A 23577-nucleotide genomic window follows, 5' to 3' on the forward strand; every position below is an offset into this window, starting at 1 on the left:
ACTAAAAGTTAGTACCAACGTCCTGGTCCCAGAAGGCGTAAATAAATGTAAGTACTCCGGGAATCCTGGTGACATGAGGAAGGCTGGGAAATAAAACTGCCTACCTTTTTAAGACGGCATTCAGATCCTTGCGGCCTCAAACCTAGCAAACAAAATTCTATGTTATTTAAAATTTGTCCAGACAAAATTAAAATTTTATTTATGGCATCATTCCTGGAAACAACGAGACATTCAAGCTGATAAATGTATTACATCCGCGTTGGAAAATTCTCAAGATTAAATATATGAATTTAGATGTATATCTTTTGTCATGGGGGCTATATTTTAAAACTAATAAAGCATGAATAATAAAATAAAATTTATTAATCATGAATTAAACATTACTAAAACTATCATAAGCAAAAAATATAAATATTTTAATATTATAACATTTTCAATTATTTCACCCATAGGGATAGGGATGGAAGAAAATGCGGCAACTTGGCTTTATGCGCCTCGACCTGAGTAGATCTATTGTGCTCTTCTATTTTTATAACTCATTGGCAAAGTCAATCAAGTTAATCAACATCCATAACCTTGCCAGCGGCACCTTAGTGCTAATCTTGCTTGCGCCTTTTCATCTTCCTGTTGCATCTACATAGTCCTTCACAAAAACATAAAACGGGTTCTGCGGTCTCCTCTTCTTCCTGGCAATATTTAAGCCGAGTTTCTTCTGTCTGTACTCCTATCCGTAGAGTGTTGTTCCACCAGGTTTTTGACACATTAAGGATTTATTTTTGGTTGTGTCTTTTTTGGCAAGATGCTAGGCCACAGAAGGGTTCGGGGCCTAGAGAATTCATCTGGGCTTCTTTTTTGGCCAATATGTTTTCTTTCTCATTGCCTCAATGTCCCGTATGGTTTAGGTCATTGGTGTCACTGACTTTGGCCCGGGCCTCCATACAATACGATACGATTTTTGCGTTTACCACGCATGAGGCTATCCTCTTGGAATGTGGTCCTAGACATTTTATTTGTCTGGCGCAGTGTTCAATTACTATGAATTCAGACTGGAAAACTGTAGTGTAATTACCTAGCTTAAATTCAGTTTGGTCTTCGCCATTCTGTGAGTTCCCTGCCTTTTCTGTTTGTTGAGCCGTCGATATACCAGTAGGAATTGGCCTTCAGAGCTATTCCTTGGGCCCACACTTCCCTCTCTGGTATAAATAGTTCCTCACTGAATATGGTGGAATACCGAAGCGTTTGAATAACTCAAAAACCTCGCGAGTGAAGACAGACCTAGTAAGTGACCCTGTACCTTGTACTTCTTGGTGAAGTTATATTTCAGAGTAGCAGCATCGACTGGCATGCCTAAAAATGGCATCTGCCTGTATCTCCTTCCTCAGTTACCAGTATTTGTTGATATGGCCTATCCTTGTAGATGGTTGTCCATTTATGAGCTTGTAAGCCGCTGCTTTGGCTTCTCCTTGGATTAGAACATGGGGCGGTCGAAGTTTTATCAATACCTCCAAGGCCGCAGTTGGCAGTTCATGGCTCCAGTGACACTGAAGCCACCCTGCCTTTGGGTGCCACTTAATAGCCTGATCTTAGCCTGCCTACTCTTGGTCCAAACTATCGACTCATATGGACGACTTGGACACAGGTGTAGAACCGTAAGGGTTTAATCTCTAGCTTTTAGCGCCCCCCAGGCAATTTGTGATCTTTAGGTAATTTTGATTAGATGTGGATTCCATGTGGGTCGCTGGTATAGTGTGACTCCTAGATATTTATCTTCCTTTGACAATGGAATCAGCGTCTCGCTATTTAGGCTTCCCATCGCCCTTTTACTTGTGAATGGAATCAGTAAGGTTTTGTGTTGGAGTTCTCCCCTCTTGTTTAGACCACCTGTCTACCAGGTTGATAGCTCGTTGTACATGGGCCATCACGACATCTGCAGGGCGGCCTTTTACCACTACGGCAAGGTCGTCTACTTAGCCTAGACAGTAGAATCCTTCCAGTAGATGCTGGAGTTCGCCTACTTATGTTGTCCACAGTAGGGATGAAAGACCCCCCCCCCTTCTGGTTGTTCAAGCTCAGGTGCCACCCAAGGTGAATGAAATTAACCTATTTCTTAGGCCCTATTTTACCCATTGGCACACTCGCTAGTTTTTATTTCTTTTTTAGAGAGACTACAGGTATATCATCCGTATAAATGACAGTTTCGTATAAAATAATATGAAAAATCAAACCATTAATAAACTATAAAAAATTGACTAATTAATCACCAAGAATTGATAAACTAATTATGATTTGTATTTTTTGTATTAATATAATTTGTTCATCCTGTTATACTTATAACCATAAAAAACTGGAAAAATCGACGGCCATTTTATCTAGCTTACGACGTCGATGTGGACCAAGAAATATTTAATTTAGGATGGATACGGTATCAGGGTTGGGGTCAGTCATCTGTGAGATATTTATCAATTCCAACTTTTCGGCTTATTTTTGGATTTCTTCAGGGATAAAGTATTGTCATCAAAATTAATTGTACAAACATTCTTATAATTTGTAACAACAATCTTAGCTTTGAAGAAAGATCAAATATAAACCGCAGCTTGGCAATAGTTAAATATCTCACGCTCACTGACGAAAACAAACATTACCCATCCTAAATATCTAGCTTATAGAAATAGTGAAAGTCCATAAAGATGCAATTCAGCTTTACACGTATTGCGAAAGTCATATCGACTCCAGGTTGCTGGAGTTTTTGAAAAAATGCCATTTGTAATACGTTGGGTTCGAATGCAGCATTATTTCAATCCGCGCCCTATGGTAGATTACAGATTTTTGCATTACATTCTTTTCTTGTCTTCAGTTTTTAATTATAGCTTTATAATGAACAAATTTCAATTTTGCTAAGTTTACTTATCTACTTCGTTTTCTAATTATTTGACATTTCATACTATTATTTGTTTAATTTTAGTTTTTTCATTTTTAATTATTATTTTACAGGCATAATACAATTTAATCATTTTTCCTCACTTTTAAACACTTTTATGACAGTAATTATTATCAATAATGTACTTCACTAATAAAATTTATCACAAATAAGTTATTAAACTCGGTACTTGTTTCCTAGAATCTATTGTGACGATGGATATTTGTTATTTTATTCGGTGACTTTTCTAATTAACTGAACTCTAGAATTTTCAATTTTAAAGGACAGTCGTATGGGAATCTCACGTCTGCAACGGCTCACAGTCATAGGTGCAGCTTGCGTTCACATCTATAGAAAATATGGCAAAATGTTCACCCATGCTTCCATAGCCACTGATATCCTGGATAAATTTGTAATTATGTTTCATTTCCACCGACATCCTTGATGTCCGATATCGGGGAAGAACTTTTTGGTTTGGGGTCCGATAGGCGAAATCTTTCACGATTTATCCCAATTCATCTTCCTGTTGTGTAGGTTACATGAATTTCAGGATACAGGACAGCTTCTTTTGTTTCTGCATCTACCGTTTCATTGCCTAATATACCGCTTTCACTTTTCCTAATTGTATTTTCCACCCATGTTCTTTCATTTTACGAAGTCTCTAATTTCCGAAACTGTCCTATTTTTGTTATTCAATTTTTTTTATATTTTGCTAACACAAACCTCGCTGCATGTCTTTATTAATACATCTTTAGCCACCTCATTTTGTAGTTTTTGTTCCCATATCCATTGTAAAGCTATCTTAATTGCCGGCAGTTTGGCCTGATTATTGGAGCACGAAGAAGTGAGTTCATTTAAGGGTTCGAACCTCCACATATTGATAATTAAGTGGCGAGTCGCCTTAACCGTTGCGGCCCCAAATACAGCTTCAACTTCAACAACTTCAAATAATAAGAAAATTATTACATTCACGACGCCACGATAAATAATATTTACCATCCATCAATTAGCCAAACACGAGGAAAATGTAATTTGAAAAGGACAAACTTTTTTTGTTTTGTTTTGAAGAAAAACACACCATAAGAAGATGAGTAGAAAATAGGCCTATTATGGAAAAGACAATTTATTTCCTACCCCTCATCTTATTATGGAGTTCCTCAAAATCAGGATGGGCACTATCGAAAAATTAAAAACATATCGATGGACATTGGTTGCTATATTATTTATTTGAAAAAGAAGTAAGTGAGTAAGAAAATAACACTTTGTGAATACATTCTTTGGTTCGACATTCAATCTACCGTAAAGCAGGGACAGACAAGTATTAATTTTCAGCAAAATTTCAGATTCAAATGGTAAAAAACCAAAACTTCAAAATTTATTAAAAATTCGTCATTTGTGTAATTCAATAAAGTGTATTGTTAATAGATGATACAAATGTTTGACGAGTTCTTTATTAGAAATGCATGTAAAGAATTCTTCCTGAAGTTTGTTGACTTATGTTATTTGAATGATGCAATTTTGAGGATGGCTTGAAGAAATAAGGGTGAAGCGTTTGGGAAAATATAAAAAACCCAACGATCAAAAAAGAGGATTCTTTAAAGAAGTTATATCAGTTATATCAGATCCAAATACCATGTCAACATCATAGGCTTCTAAAAGTAAATATGATTCTCCTTCCTTTCTAAAAAAAAACACAATTTAGGCAAACCTCTAATGGAAATGTGGACAAAATATGTATAAAGAATTTAGGCGAAATAGTGTAAAATGATGTTTTCCGTGTAAAACAAGCCAATGGACTTTACAAAAGGAGCTGGGGCACCCATGCGTAAAACTTCGTTAGCCTAGGGTTTCATTCTTGTTTATTCCCCTTGCCACAAATGTAGCAATGGAATTGGATTTGCGGTTCCCTCCGATCAGGAGAAAACCACCAGCTCTGCCATGTGCCGAAATTCAATTCGGTTACCCGGAAACATTCACCAAACTGATATCTCGAGAATGCCGGAGTGTCTTCTTCAAATCGACTGGGACACTTTCGGAATTAAAAATAATTAAAAAATAGTCATTTTTGTCGTAAAGTGTGAGGTCACAAAGAAAACTGTATTAATTCGTGCACGCTGTGAAAACTGGTTAAACTAGCAAGAAGCGAAACCAAACGGGCCCGTTTTTGGCAAAACTACACGTTACCCACCAACATCAAAAATCATTTCCGATTTTTACGAGTGATATTTTAAACATTATTGTATTCTTGTTGGATTTAACAACAACGAGTAGATGATTGAAATTAGTAATTCAACAACTAGATAACTTTGGTAATTTTGGATTCTTATCATCAGAAAAAGTTTCTAGCATAATAAATTTGTGTATAACAGCCAAAAAGTCAAAACGTGTTTAATTTAAAATAATCAAAACTTCCCCATTAAAAACAGCAGAGAACTCAATAATGTAACCTTTACTTTAATATACCAATTTTCCTGTGCGACTAGTTTCCTAAAAATCATATTTTGCAATTTGTTGATTTTATTATAACCTTATACACAGAAAAATAGTAAATAACGAATCAGTGAACAATCAGAATTATTTGAAATAAAAACGAATAATAAATTAAACATATTCTTTCTAATAATAGCAATGTGGAAAAGTTAGGGGCCGACAAACAGCAGAAGTTATCGCCGGCCCTCTGCGATGTTTTTACTTCTTTTTCTGTTCTTTCACCCGTATTTTTCAGCTTGCAGCCATTTGCGCGTCTTGATCTGTTACTGACACTCTGCTTTTATATGGAAACTAAGTCGATAACTCAGGTTGTCAACTACACAATAAGTATAAAACATAGAATACATGTGCATTTATCACCATATACATAGAAGTCAGGTCACATCACACCCGAGAATCTCGATATCCCTCGGGGCGGGTCTAACCCACTCCATTCTACCTAATTACTTATTATTTTACACTACACGCGACACACCGTCGTACATTCACCCAGACTACTCCAAATTTCTCGGGTCAGAATACAACAACCCCTTCCTTTCATGCTAATAAATTACTTTTATTCCAATAAATTAACATAAACACATCACGTGATAGAAACATAGTAGTCTGGTAACAACACAACACTACATTCACTTTTAAAAAATCCTATAGCCCTGAGGTACCGGAACAGCTGATCTGTGCCCGCCGCCATGCCCCACGACTATGCACACATTGATCATTTTTCAAGATATTTCCTATAAACGTCAACCCTTCTACAATTGAAAATGTGCTCGACCGTTATTTTATTCTTGCATAATCCGGCCAGAAGGTTTTTCTTGTATGACCTATTCGTAGTCTTCTGGCAGCTTCAATGACCGCGCTGTCCACTTTTTCGTTCCCGGCTATCCCTAATTTACCGGGATATTACAAAACAATATAAATACAAAAATAATATATTTTTTTATATATTACAAAATAAAGTAAACATAAATATCTAATTATTTTTAAGTAAGTACATGATAAAAAAACAAACAAGATTTGATCATTACTATTCTAAATAGCGTATTCCTTTTTTGATTTTAAATTAATTTTTGAAGCTAATAATTTTTTTTAATTATACAATTTGTCGCTTTGAGAGATCCATAAAGTCATATCTAATTATCTTAGCCACCTCTCCGTATAAAAAAACCTACCCTGTGACACAAGGATTAAGTTACATAAGTCGTTAATTTAATTTTATTTCATAAATTAATAACGCTAAAAGTTAAGTTACAAACTAAAACAACGATATTCTTTAATTACGAACAATTCGACATCAATGCTATTAAGTAAAATTAAATTAAATTAAACTTATCAACTTAGATAATTTTAAGCAATCTACTATTATATAGGTCATCATATCTGTTTTCAAAGGATTGTTTTTATCCTTAAGGCCAATTTAGTCTAAAAGTTAAACTGATTCAAGTTAAACAACTCTTAATACATGTTAACTGAGAGTGAATAGCATAAAAAATATCTCTGAGAAGATTCTTTTAATTTTATCTCAGCAACATTGCTGACGCTATTGTGTCATTTGTTATTGTGAATTAAGAACCTAATTCAGAGAGATTTGAAATATAAAACATTCTGTTCATATAAAGTGGAAAAGGAGACATTGTTTCTAGAAAGAACGACTCTAGAATGAGATTTCTCATAATCAAAAACAATTCTCCCTTGCTATTTTTAACGTTATATGTATAGTTTTATTATGATAATTTATGATTAACGCTGAGAAGATGAAGTGACCATTTCAAAGTCGTTTCTGGTTCCGTTCTCACCTATCTCTTCCACGTTTGGGGATACCAGTATTCCAACGCTATTAAAAGAGCACTGAGAGTGTATTTTTAAAAAGTTGTTTAAGCTTCCCAGAGCACTCCGAATTACATGATTTGCGTTTAAGCTAAATGCCTTCCGACCCATGTTTTTAATTTCTTCTTACATTTTAGATATGTATTAAGAGTCCTACAACTTCAGTCATTCAGTTCACCAAATTTATTGGCCTCTCAAGTAATTAAGAAGAAAATTCTTTAGTTCCAGGATTGGAATTGTTGGATGAGGAAAGCAGGCGATCGCACAGTTTTCGGTTTATAGATGAATGGGGCACAAATGGATTTCGTCTTAAGGATAAAATGATAAATTTTGGTCAAAAGGAACAACTGATGATTTGGGTGTAATGACTTAACTATTCAAACTAATTATTAAGACTTAATTATAAACCTAATATCTTGAAGAATTTACCTCTGCTCCATATGTAATAGGAAAGAAAATGAGGCTACATTCCACTTTTTGGGCCACCAGGGATTTTTTTTTTTTTAGTTCTGAACACCTGTCGGATGTAGCTATCGTTAAACTTTTAAACTGAACCCATTGGCTAAATGTAATAAATTAAAAGAGCTTCACATTTTAGCAATTTTTTTAGTTAAAAATTTTAATTACTAATCAAGTAATGTATTTTACTTTTCTTTTATTCTTTTGTATTAGTTTGTTTTTTTTTAGCAGAAAAAACTAAATTTTATTTTCTGTTTGATATTAGTTTAGTTTACGTTAAAGCTAAAAAAAATCGTTAAAATTTTAAACTGAACCCATTGGCTAAATTTAATAAATTATGAGTAAAAGAGCTTCACTTTACAGAAATTTTTAGGTAAAAATTTTAATTACTAATCAAGTAATGTATTTACTTTTCTTTTATTCTTTTGTATTAGTTTGTTTTTTTACCAGAAGAAACTAAATTTTATTTTCTGTTTGATATTAGTTTAGTTTACGTTAATGCTAAAAAAAATCGTTAAAATTTTAAACTGAACCCATTGGCTAAATTTAATAAACTATGAGTAAAAGAGCTTCACTTTACAGAAATTTTTTAGGTAAAAATGTTAATTACTAATCAAGTAATGTATTTACTTTTCTTTTATTCTTTTGTATTAGTTTGTATTTTTAGCAGAGGAAACTAAATTTTATTTTCTGTTTTATATTAGTTTAGTTTATGTTGAAGCTAAACGTTTGGTCATTATAATTATTTTTTCTTGTTGTATTCAATTTCTTTTCTTTTGTGAAATGGATTTGAACTCCTGACAGACGGCCTCGGCTATTGTCATTTTTTTCTTTTTGTACCTTTTTATTATTACTTTTGTATTTGTTCATAATATTTTAAATAAAAGTATTTATCTTCTATCTATTATGATGTCAAAAGCTTCGCGATTTTGACCCGTGTCGGAACAATAATTTTATTATAGCCACTTATTTCACAATAAGCTTTTTTACAGTCGTTAACCATTTCCCCCCGGGTCATCATCATTAAGAAAAAAGCGAAACGAATCCCGCCCACAATTAAAAGTCGCCCCCTCGATTTCTTCTGTATGGGAACATATTTGAGGAAATTCAACTTTGTCCCCGAGTTTCTCAGCCTATAAACATCGTTAGCGATGATGGATGTAGTCCGGGATAGAATTTAAATAGGAGCCTGATGGCTTTAACATGGGAAGGGCTCTTGTTTAGCTTTTGTGGCGGGTTTTATTTTATTGATTATGCTTTCAGAAGGGCGAGGGCATAAAAAATCTAAGCCTCGACGGCATAAACAAATTGAACGGCGGAAGAGCCACGGTTAAGGTTCCGGATTATATGTACAGTAAACGACCAAGTGCCATTATCAACAGCGTGTATTTCGTTGGATACAAAAATTTATTCATGATTTGACGTAAAGAGCGTTTATTACTCGAACTACACGGATAAAAAATTAGTATTTTTCACTCTTTTACATATATTTGTGGAACTTTTAGTCATGCATAAAAAGAACAATAGCATAAAATAAAGCAAGTAAGTTTTATTTTATTTTTTTATTTTTTTATTTTTTTTTAACACAAATTTCAAACCATAAAACAATCACAATATAGTTTTTAAAAGTTGATAATCACTGGAAAGATATTGTACATTGAATAATCATCCAAAACTAAGTATGTTATTTTTGGAACTGCCATTCTGAACCGGCACCGGGTCACTTTGGGTCTGTCTCCTCTTGAGGGTTTGTTGAGCTATTCAAACGCGTTCAAAGTTATTCAGAACGGACTCAGTTCGTGTTTATCGACATTCAGGCCAAAATGCCTCATCAACTATACCATTGTTTCAATTAATTTTTTAATTAATGATTATTTGAAAATCGAGCTATGCAGTCTGGTGTGAAGTAGGTTTTAGAAAAACATTTTCTTTATCGTGCAACGTTTCGATCTTTATTGAGATCATCTTCAGGGCCTGTTAGCTGCATTTCAACAAAAATGTTCTCTGATTGATAGCCGATGCGAGTTTCTTCTCATTGTTGGCGATGTCCTTCAGAATACTCTTTGCTTGGTGTCCATATGTAGTTGAAATCCGTTCATAGAATCCCATATTCTTCGTTCTTCTCGTGTAGAAATTCGTGGTGTTTAGTGACCGTTACTTGATGATTTTATTTTTCTTCTTCGTTCTTCTCTCATTTTTAACTCCTGTTGAACACCCATGTGAACAAAACATTAATAATTTATGTGTGGTGATTAGTGACCGTTAATCGATAATTAATCAGAAATCGTGAGATGCGGTCTGGTGTGATGTAGGTTTCAGAAAAACATTTTCTTTATCGTGCCAACGTTTCGATCTTTNAAGATGATCTCAATAAAGATCGAAACGTTGTCACGATAAAGAAAATGTTTTTCTGAAACCTACATCACACCAGACCGCATCTCACGATTTCTGAATAATTAATAATTTAGGGATAATATAACGTTAATATTATGTTTTATTTTGAATTAGATGTATTTCATTTTTGTCGTGAATGTGACAACTTGAATATCCAATAATTTATACAATTTCACTATTTTTAAAATTACAATTAATTAATTGGTCAAGCGGTCCACGAAATTAGGGAATTTTTTAAATTATTTTTTGAATGAATTAATGAAAGAAAAAGGAATTTTATTTTAAAATATAAATAACCAACAGTTTTTATGTAGCGTTGATTACAAAACTGACTGTGGAGGTCGTGGCAAGGGGAAATTCACTGAAATAGAAAATATTATGTACATACAAAATCACAGTTCTCAAAAAGAACACCCGAAACTCTTCAACAATGGAACAGTTGCCAAAAAATGAAAGAGGTCCTCCTTCGCAGAGTAGTTACACTATAAGCAGCGCTTTAAAAAATCATATCTCAGAGAAGAGTAATTAAAGTAATAACGTATGTGTGATAATCAGGTATTAGGTCACAGAAACATAGAAACTCCCAACTTCATGCCAAGCTTTCGTTTAATTTGTAAACAGGGGTTAGTTAGTCTACAACTTCTTCATCGGGTACATATGTAGATGTTTATAAATACTTGATAATAATAAAATAATAAATAACATAGAAAAACAACAATTAAAATATCAAAAATACTAAAAACAACAATGGATAAATTATTTTCACCAATCTGGTTAATTTAATAAATAAAATAAAATAAAATAGCGGACAACCTTAGGAAATTATACAGTAGATATAAATGATGATAAAATAGATAAGTTCGCACCTAAGTTGAAGAGACATCATAAATTATTAGGTGATAGCTTTAGATCAGGGGTGCTCAAACTTGAACTGCTGGCGATCTACCTCAATATTTTTAGACTACTTACGATCGACTCTGAGAGGCTGCAAGTGTGTGTGATGCAGGGTTGTCGTACATACACGATACACCCTACCTACCTAGGTAGGGTGTACCGTAGCATATATAGATATTAGCTTTCTGCACAATATAGGTACATTATTTTAGTCAAGGTTTGGGTTAGGTTTAGTCAGGTCTTCTCTACAATAGCAATGAAAAAACTAATAGTTATTCAAAATTGCGAGTTTATTGGTTGTTACAAAACAAAAGAGTTACATATGGTGTTAAACTTAACTAAGGAGTGGCTTTGGATGTTGAAGCGTGGCACTGCATGTCCTCAGCATACTTTTCATAAGATGGTACGTAACCACTGAGTGCTAATCGCAAGCATGATGACATATGATCGTCAGTTAGTCGATTGCGATATTTTGACTTAATTATCTTCATTTCAGAAAATGCAGACTCGCACAAGTAAGTTGACCCAAAAAATGCCGTCAGTTGAAGGGCGATTTGCCTTACATTCGGATATTTATCTTCAGATATAAAACACCAGAAATTTGTATCAGATGCTGTAGCTTTGAGATGTATATCTGATATAATCTGCACCAACTCATTTTCAACAGAACATGAGTTCATATTAAACTGACTTGCTATTTCAGTAGCTAATTCCTCAATGTTTTTACATGAAAAAGGATAACTCATAAATGATGCTATATTTTCCAATTTACTGCAATCATAAAAACGCATTTCGAATTGTCCCAAAATATTTGATAATTCAGCCTCATACGTATCATAATTCAACTGAGGAATCCTTGCTTTCAAAGACGGAAAATGTTTCAGATCCTTTCTTTTCAGTTGATCTATCATAAGTTGCAATTTACTTTTGAATGCGTTTACTGCGCTAATCATCTCAATAATAGTTTTTCCTTTACCTTGAAGCTCCAAGTTAACGGTGTTTAAGTGCATTGTGATGTCAGTCAAAAATGCCAAATCAGTCAGCCATTTTTCGTTTTTCACAATCTGAGTGTCATAACCTCTTTCGTCTAGAAAAGCTGTTATTTCGGGCAATAATTCTTGAAACCTTTCTAGGAATTTTCCGCGACTCAACCACCTGACGTCCGTGTGAAGAACTAAATCAGTGTGTTCAGCTGACTCCCTATCTTCCAACTGCAACTGAAAGAGCCGCCGTTGCAAGCTACGTGCACGGATGGAATTCACAATTTTTGTTGCAATGCCCATAATTTCCTCCGTGTTTAAAACTTTTGAACACAAAACTTGTTGATGTATAATGCAATGGAATGAAAAAAATGAAGGGAATTCTTCATTAGCTCGACACAATGCCACAAAACCGTTTTTGTTTCCAGTCATTGCTGGTGCTCCATCGGTTGTAATGCACACTAATTTATATATTGGTAGCTCGTAGTTTTTTACAAAATTGAAGAAAACGTCATATATATCTTCGCCACGGGTCTTCCCCTTCAGAGGAATGATTGTCAAAAATTCTTCCTTAGCCAACATGTCATTGAATACCATCCGAATAAAAATACACAGCTGGGCAGTGTCTGTCATATCGGTGGATTCGTCGAACTGTAAAGAAAAGTATGTACATTCCATGATATCATGTTTTAGTTTATCTGCGATGTCCTGACACATGACTTCAATACGCCTTGTGACAGTCGGACGAGATAACTGAAGTTCTCTAATAGCAGACATGATTTCTGTTTTATTTTTAAAATCTCCAAATAAAGTCTCACCCGCTTCAATAAATGCTTCCTTCACCACCGATCCATCTTCGAATGGTTTCTTGTGTTTCGCCAATATATGAGATATTTTAAATGACGCGATCGTAGCAGCTTTTGATTGTTTGGCTGGTCTTGTGAACATGGATTGTTCTTTTTTCAAACAAGATATCAAATCACTTACTTTTCGTTTTCTTAATTCACTCTGTGGCGGAAAATCCTTTTCATAGTTTTTATGAACCGTTTTATGATGCCTCTCTAAGTTACCACGCTTAGGTATTGCAACTGACGCACGACAAATAACACAAATGCACTTATCCTTCACCATACAAAAGAAAAATTCTTCCTCCCAATTTTCCACTATTTAATAATAAACTTTATATCGACGTAGTATCGCCATCAAGTTACAATTCAGAATGACTCCAATTCCTGCAGGCACAACATTTATATCGGCGTGAACGAAAGTCTCGAATGTTCCCGTCAAACGCGCCGCCCGAAACTAGACTGTACTGTCTCTCGTTGTTTCTAGACTAGACTGTACTGTCTACTAGTCTAGAAACAACGCGGCTTTTCTTTGACAAGTGCCGCGCGTTCCTTTGATAAAGCCACCTTTTGCCGCAAGCAGTGTTATTTTATTACGTAATACATTTTTGTAGTTTAGTTACCTACCTACTTATTAAAAATTTTTTTCTTCTCGAGATCTACTCAAAAAGCACTCGCGATCGACTGGTCGATCGCGATCGACCGTTTGAGCACCCCTGCTTTAGATTATTACTACTTAAGTCGAAAAATGCCTTTGAATATTCGAGTTACTACTGGATCAAAGGTGCAATTCGGTACAAATTTAAAATGCCAGGAAAAATAGAAGTTTTAAATTCCGACTATTTAGAGGTATGGGAACCGAGGGAACCATTTTTCGTGGCTGTTAAGAGAGAACACGACAATAATAAAATCATGGGCAAGTAAATTGAGCGTTCGAACCAGGACAAATGATTATTATTTCAGCTTGCGTAATTTTGGGATGTATAAAGTCAGGCAACAAAAGTGTCCTGCTTAATTATGTATGATAAAGTTTTAACGTATCAGTAGAGTTTGGGTGTAAAATTTAGGGGATGAAATTTTAGAATAAAAAATGCACTAAAACTACAATAGATCGAAACCGTTTCGGCCAAACCTGGTTGTCAGAGCACACAACGTTAAAAACTCGAATTTAGTATTAGGTAGAATAGAAGAGTTTTAGAAAAGCGTACAACAGATTGATCAATTGCGAATATCCACGAGTACATTTCTAGGGGTGAGAGATCGAGGTTGGGGCGTGAAACCACCTTTATATTCTTATAATCCTGCCCTCGCCATTTATTAATTAATTTATTAATTAAGAGTGCGACATATCAATTATTGTGAAAATTGGTCCGTTTATTGTTGCTTGTTTTGGTTTCATGAGCTGTGGTGCCACATTGTGCTAAGCCTAGGGCATTTTTTCTCTAAACTTTTCCTATTGGCCAAAAAGTATTCGGTTTTACCGATCAATTATAAAGTTTTAAAATTTTTTTTCACACAAATTCTATTCTTAGGATTTCTGGTTTACCATATGAATGGCTGGACCAATTACTTCTCTGTCGTTATATAAATGTGTTTCGGCCGATTATATCATAAAATTAATCGATTGAAAATTGTATTTAACAAATATCATACGAGGTTGTGATAAGTTTAGCCTTTTTCTAGAGCTAATTAACAGGTGTGAATTTGAAAATCGACAGCAAACATGCCGGCGTATAAAAGCTTACTACACTGCAGCAAAGGGGCACTTGATAGCCATGGGACGGAATAATTTTCAATATCTGTAAAAGTACGAATCGGCTCAGCAAGCTACGCCAACTGCGAAACCCCACTGAATATTATTCCATCAAACGTAACCTGTCATAAAATATTGGGATTTCGAAACTTTATTTGGTTAAACTTGAGAGAGTGGGCATGTTGCTGCGGCCGAGAAACCCAGCTATAGTAAGTAACAAAAACGTTTCACAGTCTGGCAAAACAATGCAGTCAAACCACCATAAATCCTGCATTAAACAATCACCATCTTATAAATCTAAAGTCAAACTTCCACTTAATTCGGCCAATATCTGACTTGTTTGGTCAACATTTTAACACTGAAAAAGAAAACTAAAGTTATGTTGAGTTGTTCTTCAAAGGTCTCATCATTATACAACAAATTACCGAAAAAAGAATTGTTACTTCATTATTCCATTAAAAAGTAAACTACGCAAAAATGAATAGGCATATTTGTAATTTATTCTTATTCTATTAATTTTAATTAAATTAACCAATATATTATTGTTAGTTGAATAAAACAAAAGTCCTAATGCTAACAATATCTGACATTTCTTTCTGATCTAACATACCTGATATATTATTTTTAACTTCACCTTTCTTTTATAATCTTTAGGAGATGTGGCACTTTCCTTTTTGTAATATTCAATCCCTTTTCTTCTCATACATGTTTTACCTCCATCTAAAGAGAAGAACAGACTGAGCACTTTTTAAGCATTACAGTTTGATGCTTACCACTATACTTTTCGATGAGAAAGAAAAAAATTAAGAAAAACTTTTAAGCTTTCTTTCTAAAATAATAACTTTTTCAAACGAGAGAAATGATTTTTATCTATATTGTTTGGTTAAAATCTAAAATGGTCATAATATTTTATTCAAAATATGTTTATACATCTCCGGACATATTGTCCGGCCTTTGTCATGTTAATACGATTTACGATATAATGCTTTTATCGCTATTGAATTCTTTCTAATATAAACTGCGCAAAACTGAATAGGGATATTTGTAATTTTTTCTTATTCTGTTAATTTTAATCAAATTGAACGATATATTCTTATATATTATATTGTTAGTAGAATTAAAAAAAAAAAAGAAAATACAAACAAAAAACGTTTTAATCCTCATTTTTAATAACGGATTTATTAACTAATGAAGATTACTCATTTTATAAGCAAACAACTTTTTTTCGTATTTTCTCAATTTTAATCCAGTTGTGTTCTTCTTTAACCATGGAAAGACATCATTTTGAATCTGAAGTTCGCAATATTATGGTGAGATGAGTCATCGAGGTCACCGGCAAGTGGATATCGCAGAGGCAGTTGGCATTTCTCAGAGCTTGGTCGCCTGGGCTTTAGCCCGATTCGGAAAGACTGGAAGTGCCAATAGTGGCCTGGTAGTGGATCTCAGCGCATTAAGAAGCTGGGAGGGCAGAAAAAAATGTCATAGTTGCAAGACGGAACCCTTTCCATAGTGCCCGTCAGATCCTAAATGAAGTTTTGGATGGTTTTATGAACACAAACGATTCTTCACCTTTGTGGGAAGTTGACTCCACAACCTATGCCCTTTCAGACGACTAGCAACAATAGCCCGCCAACATCAACTCGAGAGAATATGGTGCATCTAGCGCCTAGAAGAGTACGATAATTAGAATGCTGTTATTTTTACTGATAAGTAACGTTTCTGTCTGTAAGTTCCAGTTTCTTCTGCTACCCCTACACAAAAATACTATACGTTTGCGAGCCATCGTGTCCTTCTCTTCGAGGTAAAGTAAATAGCTACCTTCTGTTATAAAAATGGTTATAAAAATGGTTAGGGATGATGGATGATTATCATTATTATTAAATTATAGATGTTACTAGTTAGTCGTTTTTCATTCATTAGAGTTATTGCTCTGAGTTTCTTGCGTTTTTGAATATGCCTTTTCTCTCCCCAACCAAAAGAAGAAATAGATCTGAAGAAACTTAATAGCTTAAGCTGGGATAAATCAACAGGTGCACAGTTTTACTAAACAGAACATTCTTTACTTCTCTAGTGGATTGTTGTGAATTTAGCGAACCCAAATGTTTTTTAATTATATAATGTTTAGACAATGACGTATGGCACGAGGTTTATGGTAAAATTCTGTCATATTCATAAACGGTTTTCTCTTCTTTTAAAGAAATTGACGCAATTTAAATAACTGCGCTGAAAGTTCAGAAATGCTAATTAAATGACCTAATATTTTCTGTATGGTTCTAATTATTTTCTAGTAAAACTTACGGAATTTAATATTTTTATTTGTTAATAAATAAAAGATTGTAACCAAACGAGTTTTTAATGATTCATTACGGATATCTACTGCGATATCTCGCAATTGTATCGGGCTATGCACTAACTAAATTGTTCTAAACCTGGCTACTAAAGCTCTTACAGGGAAAAGAAACCCTATTGTACTTAATAGAATCCCCCAAGGATCGGCCTGGTCCGATTATGTTCCTCTGGGATCGGGAGTACCACAGAGCAGTGTATTTGCACCAATCTTTTATCTCCTCTTCCCAGCAGATATCCCGACTTCTCCTCCCACCATCCTTCATCCTTTGGCTGTGACAAAATTATGCTATCCTCTGATCCGATCGCATAATTGATTTTGAGGCATATGTCCTGCAAATAGCCGAACGGAGCGAACTCTTGCGTATAAAGCTTAATGAATGCAACAGCACCATCATCCACCCTTTAAAGAAAAATTGGTCATACCAAGTTCCTTAATATAATTCCATGCCAAAAAACAGACTGCTTCCCCTACATTGCATTCCATCTAGATTCACGACTAACCTGTAACCAACTCACACGATTCCAACCGGTCCGAGCTGGTTACTGTGGTCGCACGGAGAGAGGGACTGGAATGAACAGAAAATTGAAAGAATGAAATTGGCTTTGGCTAAAAGCTGATATAAAAGATCACAACTAAAACAAAATTAAATAACCGTTTCATTTTCGTGTTTTTAAAGAAAATGAAATGAAGAAAAATGAAGAAAATCGTCGTTTGTTTTTAAAGAAAAAAGAAAGAAAAAGATCAAGAACAAAAGAAGAAGAAAGATCCCGCGGTCGTGGGTTCGATCCCCACCGTCGCCTCTGGACTTTTTCTGACGCCTAAGGGGACCGGTGGCCGCAATTGAAAGAAATTGACACGGCACTCATCAATGGAAGGGGCGGGATCGGATTTCAGCGACCCTGAATTTGGTCCCAACCCCCTTCAAAAATGAGTTTCTTCGATGGAAGAACACCGGTACAACGGGGGCTCAAGTTCACATTTGTGTTGCGAGCCCTCCCCCAAAATATGGAGCCAGGGATAAAGTACAATAAGCTGTACAGCTCAGCTGCAGTGCGCAGGGGGGAACTCCTCCAGTCCCTGGTATCCATTAAAAAAAAGTTTCAACAAAAAACAAACTTATAATCTATCAGACAATACTAAAACCAAACTGGGCGTACAGACCAGAACTCTGGGGCAACTTTACACGTTTTAACATCCAACGAATACAGTCGTTCCAATCCAAAGAACGGCAGCCATTTAAGCTCCTTACTACGTCTTCAACATCACCATTCACAACGACTTCAAATCCCCCTGATGAAAAAAAAGTATTCCTAAAAGCAATTTCCACTTTCCCCAATAATGGACTAAATCTATTTCAATCAGCTCGTTACGTAATGTAAATAGGTACAGAATTTAATAAATGTAAAATTTGAAATTTCGAAAATGTACTTTAAAGAATAAACATATTCTACCTTAATGTTTTGATAAAGTTTACAATGATTTAATTCCCAAAAACCACACATTCTCTGAAAGCAATCTGATTGAGCAATTCTGATGTGCTAGGTTTTAGTTGGAGAACGTATTCTCTGTTTTACTATGTCACACGATAATATTTGTGTTATTAATCGTACATATGTTACATTAACGCAGTTAACATCTGTTTTATAAGTTTCCTTATGGTTTATAAGGATGAATTTGACCAGTGTATTTCTTGTCCTTTTGACATATTTTAAAATTTCTACGGGATTTACAGAATCAGGGACCATCTTGGGCAAGTTGGTTTCAAAGAAGGACGGGAAAATTTATTGTTTAGGCTCCTTCGTTACCGTATACACCCTGATGACGTCTTGCACGTGCGTCGGCCAATTCAACGAGAAGAACCGATTCCTAGCTCACAACATAACGGATTTCTTCGTCAATGTGCACAGTCAAGACCTGGCATTGAGTAGATTCTCGAAATACACGCTTTGCCACAAGAGCCATATTTCGGACGCTATCCATTTCAACCTCGGCGCAATACATTTAGACAGAATGACCAGTTGGGTCCTGCAACGGATCAATCCGATGATGCCGCCTACGCAAGGCTTAGAGGACCTGGAGATCGTGCTCGACGAACTGGAAGAGAAGGCGCAAGGCTGCATTATATTTGGCCGGACGGATGAAAATAAAATCGTTGGTTACCCCACGAACTTGAGCCAGATGGTAGAGTGCACGCTCAATTGCAAAACTGCCTGGTTGTGCGATTATATAAACGAAATGTCAGAAAATTTTGTTAGATGCGCCGAGCAGCCGACAGATTTTATACCAGGAAGCCCAGTTCTCTGCAACGACACTGTCTGGGGCATCATAGACAAATGTGACGCTGGGATCGCCATTTACACACCGCTTGACGTCAACTACGAATATTATTTCGAACTTGTAGGAGCGACTTCTCGCATTTTTAATAGCACTTACATTTTACTTCCATTTTTATTTTATTCTTATTTTTTGGCCAATTAACAAAATTTTATTAAATGCCACGCTTAAGTGCGCGATCCTATTATTTCTCACACCATGCATCTCTCTTGCACTCATCCTCTTTCTATTTATTTGTATGTAAAATATGACGAGAGAAGAAAGGTCTCAGCAAAATGGTCGGAGGTTGAGTGGAATATCACCTCTAACAAATACTAATACAATATTTCAATATTATATCGTAATATTGTACTTTCGCGAACCATACTTATTCACGTAATTTCTTTTTACGTTATACCATCTATTATATAAATGTCCGGTGATTAGTAGTTACATTCAATAAATATAATTAAATCTAAATTGTTAAAATCTAAAATAAGCAAAAGTATTTTTTTTAAATCCCAATTAAAAATAACTAAACTGTCGTTTTTCTTGATCGGCCTTACTCTCGAACCTTTTTTACAGGAAACAGTTTATATAAAATATTTTTTTAATACTTTGGAGGTTCTAATTTATATTTTATTTATATATTTTTTGTCAAACACCAAAATGATAAGTTTTCTCTTTTAATAATAAAATTCATATAAACCACCACCCGGTCTGCTGCTATATTTAAATTAATTTAAATATTTTTAAGCCTAATATCTCTCTACATAACCACCAAACCCTTCAATGAACTCGGGAACTCCACGGCCGAGAAAATCATAAAACAGTTTAAAATTGCAACAACCATCGTTTCTTTTTGCAGATTTCATAAGAAAGAATTAATTTTTTGAAAGATAATTGTTTGATGGAGTTATATATCTGCGCCATTGGGGCCCAATTTGATCAGACAATTTTTGGCCAAATGCGATAATTGCCTATTACAGTAACTCTTTAGACCTGGAAAACTGTGTATCATTGATTAAGTCAAAAACCACTTTCTTTTAAACGCTATGTGCATTTTTGACACCTCGAAACATTTTAATAATTCTTCTTCGACCGAAGGTCTAAACTTTAAAATCACAACCTTGAAAATTGTGTAATTTGTGTTTTTAATTATTCCAGTTTTACCCCGACAGTGCAAATATAAGCTGAATCCTGCATTTGTATACATGTGTAACATCTCTTACAAACAGATGTCAAAAAAAAATTAAATTAATAATATAAACTAAAATAGATAAAAATAATAATAAATTAATTAATAAAAATTTTAAAAGGTTGGTACCAATGAAAATAAAAGAAAGATAAACGTAGAGGAGCTCGAGGGGACAGAGATCTCATACACTCTCTCCTGAACCCGAGGAGAATCAACCTAATTAAAAACACAAGGTATTTAAGATCATTTCTTTTAATTCCGGATATCCTTTGAGTGATCGCCAGTTAAACTTGTTTGTTCATTTCAATTTATTTTATTTAAAAAAAAGTTGTATTTTGTTTTGAGTTTATTTAAGAAGATCAATAAAAATATAATTTATTTTATTTTTCAAAAAAAGGTGTATTTGTTTTGAGTTAATTAAAGACGATCAATAAAAATATAATTTATTTTATTTTACAAAAAAAGGTGTATTTTGTTTTGAGTTTGTTAAAGAAAATCAATAAAAATAATTACAATTAATTAATGTTTTCAGTTGAGATTAAAAAAATAAGTATCCTGAGCGGGATTCGAACCCACGATCTTCGGCTAGATACGCCGCTGCTCTACCACTTGAGCTATCGTGACCTAGATCCACTCGGACATCAACTTCCTATCTCATCCCCACCTTATGAGTTTTCCCTCCTTTTTGCCATTTTTCAATGCCATTAGCTTTTTTTCATCTCAACTAAAAACCTTAATTAATTGTAATGTATTAATTGGTCAAGCGGACCACGAAATTAGTGAATTTAATAAAAATAATATTTTGTTTCTGGAAAGAATTTTATATTTTACATTTCATTTTTACACAGAAAGGTGACACATGTGTATGTGCCTTCTTTAATTTTTCCTTTTTAAAAGAAAAAAGAAAAGTGTGTTCCTGATCATGTTGCCCAACAAATAAAATATTACTTTCCCCAGAGGATCAATTAATTTAAAGAACTGAATTTAAGTTTGTATGATTACTTACTGTTATTACAAAATTATATCAACTTTGGATATCTATTAAATCAGTATAGTTATTTCTATTACAGTTAATGTCTCATAAAATAAGATTATGTATCATGAATAACTTAAAGGTTTTTAATTGAATTTTTTTATTGTTTTAATTTGAATTTTAAATTTTAGAGAAAGTAAATCAAAATCAATAATTCTTAATAAGCTAAATAATTTTATTGGGATTTATAGGAACAAACTTATTCAAATACTTAGGCACACAGGAACAATCCTCTTTCACCATCATTTACAAAAATTAGAACAATCCTGTTAGTACTTTTTATATTTACTTTTTTATATTTTAACTGTTAAACAAATTTCTTTATGAATTTATACAAAAATAAATTGGTATAAACTTGTTTGCTTTTTATATTAAAATTTAAATAATACCAAATTTGACTTAGGTACACAAGATCAATCTGTTTGTACTAATTTAAATAATATAATATTGAACTTTAAAACAAATTTTTCTTTTGATGAAATAAATTAATACAAATTCTTCATTTATGTTAAAATTATAAAAATATATAATAGGCAATTAAATTCTGAAAAATAAAATAATTTGAACCAGCCACTAAACTTCAAAAAAAGGGAGGCAAATAAAAAGGAAATTGACCTCATATCTTTTATTTTATATTAAATTTTCTTGACATAAAAAATGTCAAGTCGAGATAGGATCAACTGCTGTTATGCTGATTATTAGCCCTAGACATTCTTTTTGCTCCAAACCAGAAAAGATGGTGAGTCAGTTCAGCACTGCACCTGCCCCATCATGCCACATTTAGGTTGCTTTTCTTTCGCACAAATACTGCATAAAATATCCCATTTAATATTTGAACCCATTATAATTTTTGTTTACATTGGCCGTTTATGTATTTATTATATATTTATTTATTATATATTATGAATTTTTTCCTTAATTTCTCTAAATTTTCAAAAATATTAATTTTGGAACAACTTTTTCCAATAAATGTTACACATACATACATAAATAAATTTAATAGGTACTAGGTTTACATAACTGAAAACACAATAAGGTAAGAAATACGAGATTATAGAAGCGCCAATAGGTAGCGGTTTCTATTTGAAGTAACTTTTGTTTTCTTCTGTTTCAACATTTCAACCACCTTGAAGCACAGGCCTCAAACCTTGGCTGTACTTCAATCTGGTCCATAGGAATAGGAACCAATTTGGAGACAGACGTTTTGTAGTTGCCATCAACGGTCTTGACTTGCAACTCAGACATGCCATCTGCAGGATGAACCTCGAGCTCAATGATTTTTGACATTATTAGAATTAGTGGTTTCCGGCAATGAAGTCGGTGGATTGCAAATCGGAAAATAGCCAGGGGATAGGTAGATATGTAGAACTGGTAATTGTATTACATGCGGTGAATTTAAAGATCTGCGGCCAATTAGGCTGTTTTGCGAAGATTACCTCAGAAGGAAAGAATGTACAAGGCAATCGCAAAGTCTTCAATAAAGCATCCACTTAACTTAGATACATTACTGACATTGAAAAACAGCAAACTTTTTAGAGGCATTTCAAACTTATATATTTATTGTTAATACTTATTCTTATATTTATTAATGTGCATTTGTAGATATTTTTGTAGAAATTTAATTGTTTGGATTTGTTAATGTCAATTTATTTTTTTTCGAAAATATTAAAATTTAGCCTAATTGCCTATGGTCAATAAAAAAATTTCAAACAGTTAAACTCAAAACGCATTTCTATTCACCCACTATTAAGCAGGGCACAGTGAGCAACCTTTTTCTACTTTCCGGACACATAAACAGTTTATCTTCGTATAATATATTTTTATGATTCACGTTATTTCATTTTCAAATGTAAACTTGGTAATAACGGCAGGCTCGGTCTCATCGTGACCAGGGTAGCTAATCGCACGAGCAATTAGGACTGTGATGATCTTTCAGGCTGAGATCTCCCATGAGGCGATTATATGGCGGAGACGGTATGTAGGAGATGGTGGATGTCACACCATATCTCGGCACATCTGCCTAATGACTGTCAGTCCATTTCCTGCACTTAACCATCCATCTCGACGAGAGAAGGTTTAAATCAAAGTCCAAAATCATGAAATATAAAGTTTACAAAGAATATT

At 34.0% G+C, this 23577-nt stretch overlaps 3 protein-coding genes across 3 annotated transcripts in view; 1 reads left to right on the plus strand and 2 right to left on the minus strand.

Moving 5' to 3' along the window:
- The window catches only part of LOC112127488 (trace amine-associated receptor 5-like), a 177304-nt gene that overhangs the window by 71610 nt on the left and 82117 nt on the right, over positions 1-23577 (minus strand). The gene's annotated exons all lie outside the window — the stretch shown is intronic.
- Positions 11216-12909, minus strand: LOC112127492. Its single transcript, XM_024228569.1, has 3 exons — positions 12573-12909; positions 11958-12284; positions 11216-11226 (listed from the first exon to the last, which is right to left on the minus strand). Exons 1-3 carry the CDS (start codon positions 12907-12909, stop codon positions 11216-11218), a joined length of 675 nt encoding a protein of 224 aa, XP_024084337.1.
- On the plus strand, positions 18552-20698 carry LOC112127487. Its single transcript, XM_024228560.1, has 2 exons — positions 18552-19306; positions 20542-20698. Exons 1-2 carry the CDS (start codon positions 18578-18580, stop codon positions 20617-20619), a joined length of 807 nt encoding a protein of 268 aa, XP_024084328.1. The 5' UTR covers positions 18552-18577; the 3' UTR covers positions 20620-20698.

This window comes from Cimex lectularius, unplaced genomic scaffold, assembly GCF_000648675.2.
Source record: "Cimex lectularius strain Harlan isolate CLEC.00 unplaced genomic scaffold, Clec_2.1 scaffold153, whole genome shotgun sequence".
Lineage (NCBI taxonomy): Eukaryota > Metazoa > Arthropoda > Insecta > Hemiptera > Cimicidae > Cimex > Cimex lectularius.